Source organism: Echiichthys vipera, assembly GCF_963691815.1.
Source record: "Echiichthys vipera genome assembly, chromosome: 21".
Classification (NCBI taxonomy): Eukaryota; Metazoa; Chordata; class Actinopteri; order Perciformes; family Trachinidae; genus Echiichthys; species Echiichthys vipera.
This window is the reverse complement of record NC_139846.1, coordinates 3,745,466-3,750,700: the sequence shown is the minus strand read 5'-3', so window position 1 is coordinate 3,750,700 and position 5,235 is coordinate 3,745,466. Positions and strand designations below refer to the sequence as shown.

The 5,235-nt window shown below is 44.6% G+C and overlaps 1 protein-coding gene across 1 annotated transcript in view; it reads right to left on the bottom strand.

Annotated features, from left to right (window-relative positions):
- map7d2b (MAP7 domain containing 2b) overlaps positions 1-3,783 on the bottom strand; it is a 19,525-nt gene extending 15,742 nt beyond the window's left edge. Inside the window, exon 1 of the mRNA XM_083936473.1 lies at positions 3,528-3,783. Within this exon, the coding sequence (XP_083792599.1) occupies positions 3,528-3,777 (250 nt within the window). The 5' untranslated portion in view covers positions 3,778-3,783. The remainder of the gene's footprint in view (positions 1-3,527) is intronic.
- Between the last annotated feature and the right edge of the window lie 1,452 nt (positions 3,784-5,235).

The window sequence follows — 5,235 nt, the reverse complement described above, 5'->3', positions numbered from 1 at the left end:
TGTGTGTGTGTGTGTGTGTGTGTGTGTGTGTGTGTGTGTGTGTGTGTGTGTGTGTGTGTGTGTGTGTGTGTGTGTGTGTGTGTGTGTGTGTGTGTGTGTGTGTGATGGGGGCTCTGAGCCAGGCACCCATTAACCACACAGGACACATAAGTGGAAATCCTGAACTGCTGATGAACAATGATGTGAAATATAATAGTGAAGCATGTTTTACTTAAAGAAAGAGCAAATATATAAAGATAAAGAAGATTTTTACATCACCACACACACACACACACACACACACTCCAGATAAACAGCCGACATGAGGGTGCAGAGACACACACATGCAGACGGAGGAACAGCTGCAGGTGAGACAGCAGGTGTGGTTCGGCGTTATGAGCGTGGCACACACAGTCATGTGATCTGTACCGTTACGGGATTGGCTGGTGTTGGAAGCAGTAGGGAGCTCATTGGGCTGAGCGGAGCCAATGGCATGGCAGGGCGGGGTCTTAGGGTTACCTGGGCAGCAGGTGAAGCAGAGCGGAGAAAAGCAAAGCGTTACACACTCTCTCACGCACGCACACACACACACTTGAACACAACCTGCGTCACTAACAAACACAGACACTGACATATAGAGTAAAGAAACCTCTGAGACACAACACGCTCTGCACAAGATTCCCAGCAGCAAGCGACACAACAGAACCTCGCTATGCTGACAAAACAAGATGGAAGAGGAAAGTGTTGCTAGGCGACAGACAACAACGCGGCTAAGGCTACATCGAGACTACGACGTATTCATCTCTTTAAAACACAGCAGCTCTGTATCAGAAATAATCTTCATGTATATTATCTCGCCTGAAAACACACATCACGTGACCGTTCACGTACACTGGGCATGTGCGTAGCGTTTAAAACAGGAAGTAGATTGTCTGGCGTTACTCTACGGTGAAAATTACAGAAAATCTAATAAAATAAGAGCAGAGATTTATTGTGTTGGAGCCACGATGAGGTGGAACTGTTCCTGACAGTAACACTTGAGTATAAGGTGGGAACGGCGGTGGAAAACCCAGGGAGTAGACATATTAGAGGTGTACGGAGCATTCTCCATGTCCGGAGGAAACCATGATAAAGGGAATGGAGCAGCCACAGTCAGGATGAAATCAAACAAGACACTAAAACACTGAAACGGCCTCAGCAGCGTTTACACGCAGCGACATTTTAGGGGCTCAGAAGCGCCGGGGTAGAGTGGACCCAGGATTTTTAAACAAAACGTATTAGTGCGGATGCAGTTCGACCCAATAGTGGGGCTAGAAAGATGACAAAAGTCCACAAAAGACCATTAAAGTCCACACCAAACTGCATCCAACAGTTTCTCTCTGAACCACAGATGTCAAACCTCACGCTGGCGCTAGAGGAGAATTCAGAGGAAACACAAAGATCTTTATGTTGTTCAGACGGAGATGTTATCTACGCTCTGGTCAAAGCCACCAGACTCCACTGACAAAAACATTCAGTCCTCTGCATCAATACCTCACTACAGGTGAGGCATTGTCGTCTTAAATATATCATTATGAACACATAACTATAAATCAGGATAAAATATTTGGGCCGTAGCGCCAGGCCCAAGATTCATCCCACAATATAGAAATCAATCCTGTAGCTATCGAGTTGAGTCTGGACCCAATTGACGAACCAACTAGCTGCTGATGCGGCTGAAATACGGGAAAAAAGGGCCTGTTGCTACTAAAAGTCTCTCTTTAAGGACATAAACCATTTGAAATAGAACAGTAAGATCAAAAAAGTGACTTCTGTGGGCTTTGACCTTTTTAAAAACATCCACTAGTGAACTCAGCTATTCAAAAAACACGACAACACTTCAGGCATCAGGTACCCTAGTTTAAAACATCCTGTTTTGGTCGTCCATTGTAAGGTTAGGACTGTATTTTACGTTTTTTATTTATTTTTTTAACTTATTCCTACTGTTCTTATCAGGAACTGAATCGGTTTTTTTTTATTGAAGTGTGAATGTTCAAGTTTTATGTGCGTTGCTTTGATATTCCTGCAAATTCCTGCAAAAATCCTGCAAAAAATGTTTTTATACTATAACTTCCATTCTTAGGTTTGTGTTCTTCTGTCCGCCTGTTAGATCTTCACAGTACAGATGTACCATGTTAGATGGTCTCAGAGGTGACGATCACTGTGAACAAACCTTTACATTTTAAACTAAAATTTATTGACAATTGTTACTAGCAAGAACGATCCGCAAGGGTCGACTGGACGTTTTATTTTCTATAAGAGGTCTAAAGTGTGAGCACAAAAAGCGTGAACATCACAGATGGTATAGTCCAACAGTTTGAGGTGGAGTTAAACAAAAACGTAGAACAGCTGAGAACTTTTGGATCTTCTATTGATTTAAATAAAGTTCTGTGGTTTGAGCCCTTTTTCGCTGCACAGTTGCATGGTTAACATGCCGAAGTGTCCTTGGCTTATTATTGGACGATCAATCGCCTCCATATTTCTTTCAGTTTTCCAGAACATAAAGCACGTGAACACGAAAGGGTCAAAACCTCTGAGTGCTGCCATGACGGACTGAAGGCGGCTGATACCAGACTTTGAAGTGGACCAGCTTGGAACCAGAGGAAAATAAGCAGCACACAGACACACACACACACACACACACACACACACTCTTCAGTGACTCTCTGTCCTTTAATCGAGTGGAGCTGTAAGATGAGATGCTGCTGTTTTCTGCTGCAGTGAGCGTTCTGCTGGACCCGACAGATCCCAGAGCTGCCAGCCAGCCTGGACCCTGATCCCGGGCAGGGATGACGGGCGCTGTGAATAATTGATGGCGTTATGAATGCACCGCAGGATGTGAAGCCTTAGCCGGTGGGGCTCTGGCGTCCCCGCTGGACGACATGACGGCACAGACAAGCACGACAGAAAAAGATAAACTCAGAGATGGATGTCGGCTCAGGAAACACACCTTGTGTCGCACTTTGTCTGCGTTTATGTCAGTGGCCTTGATGTGTTCAAGGTTAAATGTGTAACTCTTCTGGGAATTAGAGCTACCACACACACACACGCACACACACACACACACACAAACACCTGTGGCACATTTACAAAACAAAACTCCTGCATGTCTGATTTACACATGGATGATAAACATACACACACACAAACACACACACACACACACAGCCTCTCCAAACCCTGATGAGGTTTAGAGACAAAGCAGCATCTCCTGCACTGCAGCCTCCACACCCTTTTCCCTCCGCTGCCCTTCTCCTTTCTTTACCTCCATCACTTCTCCTCACATCCTCTGCTTTGTCGTCCCCACCCTTTCACCCCTCCCCTGACCTCCAGACCTCCTCCCCCTTACCAAAACACCTCTCCTCTCCTCCTCCTCTCCTCCCAGCCCTCATCAGTATCCTCCCGTATGGACTCTCCTGTCATACGTCTCAAACCAACCCTTCACTGACATCATCATCTCCTTCTCTCTCCATCAGCAAAACCCCCACCTCCCATCCCCTCATACTCACCCTCCACTCCGTCAGGCGGTCCTCCCCAGGTCCAACGTTTAGGCCTGTTATCCAGGTTGTCCCGAGCCTCCCCTCCTCCTCCTCCTCCTCCTCCTCCTCGTCTTTCGGCGCCTCCGGCTCTCCGGCGCACCAGGGCCTCCAGCCTCTCCTGCTCGTTGCGTTCAGAAATAGGGAAGAACAGACACTCTCTCACTGAGCCATCACTACGGCGACGGGTGCCCGGCGATGCGCACGGAGACGGCTGCGCCATGGTTACCGCATGCAGCATCAGCCTCGCCCCTACGCCCTCCTCCTCCTCCTCACACTCGTCTGTTTTTCTGTCGAACGGTCACCGGCGCTCGATCGCTGGCTCGTCTGTCGCTCAGTGATACATAATACAGCAGCACCGCTCCCTCTCTCTCCCTCTGTCTGCCTCTCCCTATCTCCCTCTCTCTCTAGGTAACACTGACTCCCTCTCGCTCTCTCTCTCTCCTACCTCACAATTATTCACCCCCATCCTCCCTCCCTCTCTCTCTCCCTCTCTCTCTCTCTCTCTCTCTCTCTCTCTCTCTCTCTCTCTCTCTCTCTCTCTCTCTCTCTCTCTCTCTCTCTCTGAGTCTATTTCAAAGAGCAGTTTAGTCAGACGGGAGGAGACAAAATGCAACCCGTCACCACCCCCCACCGCACACACGCATGAACACACACACACACACACAAACACACACACACACACACACACACACACACACACACACACACACACACTGACTGGGAGGATATGGATCCTGGTTGCATTGTTTTTTTTTAATCTCCAGTGCTCCTCTTTGCTCTTTCTTCCTTCCTCTACCTCGCCTCTACACACACTATAAAATACTGTCAAACACAATTTCCTCTTTGACGACACTAATTACTTTGACGTGCATTTAACGCACGCACGTTCTGTGATTATGACCGACGGCCCGACCCGTAGTTTGTGAAGGAAGCGATGCAGCAGAAACATCACACACAACACACAGAAACAAATCTCCTACCACGCTGGATAGTTTGAACAGGTAATGTAATGTATAACATGTTTTGGGGTTTTTTGGAGCACAGTATTTGTCATTGTTTTAGAATTGTTGCAATAATAATAAACCTACATTTGCATGAAGCAGCATATTTGGATTCAAAACATGAAAAATATTCCTTTAAGGCACATTTAAAACATAATAATGGGCAATTAATTCGCAGTGAACCGTTATAGACAATCATGCAATTAATCATGATAAACAGCCCTAATAATAATATAAGTATTATTATTATAATAATACATACATACATACAAATCACAGAAGATGACAACTTGATCCAAGATAAGATATTTAACTTAGACTTTAAAAGCCCTGCAGATATTCTGTTTTATATTTTATTATAAGAGAGGACCAGTGTCCTTCTTCTTTGTTTCAGTGCTGGATATTATTAGTCTTATTATTATTATTATTATTATTATTATTATTATTATTATTATTATTATTATTATTATTATTATTATTATTATTATTATTATCCAGTACCTGTTTCAGTACCTTTATTACCTGTGTAATAATAATAATTTTGCTATTTTAGAGACGAATAGTTGTAACAAAGATGCAGAAATGTTCAACAGTGGATGATTATAAATAAAAAGCCTATTTTTTAATAAATATGGGCTCAAACATTGTAAAAATGTTTCCTTTTTTAGGAGATTGAA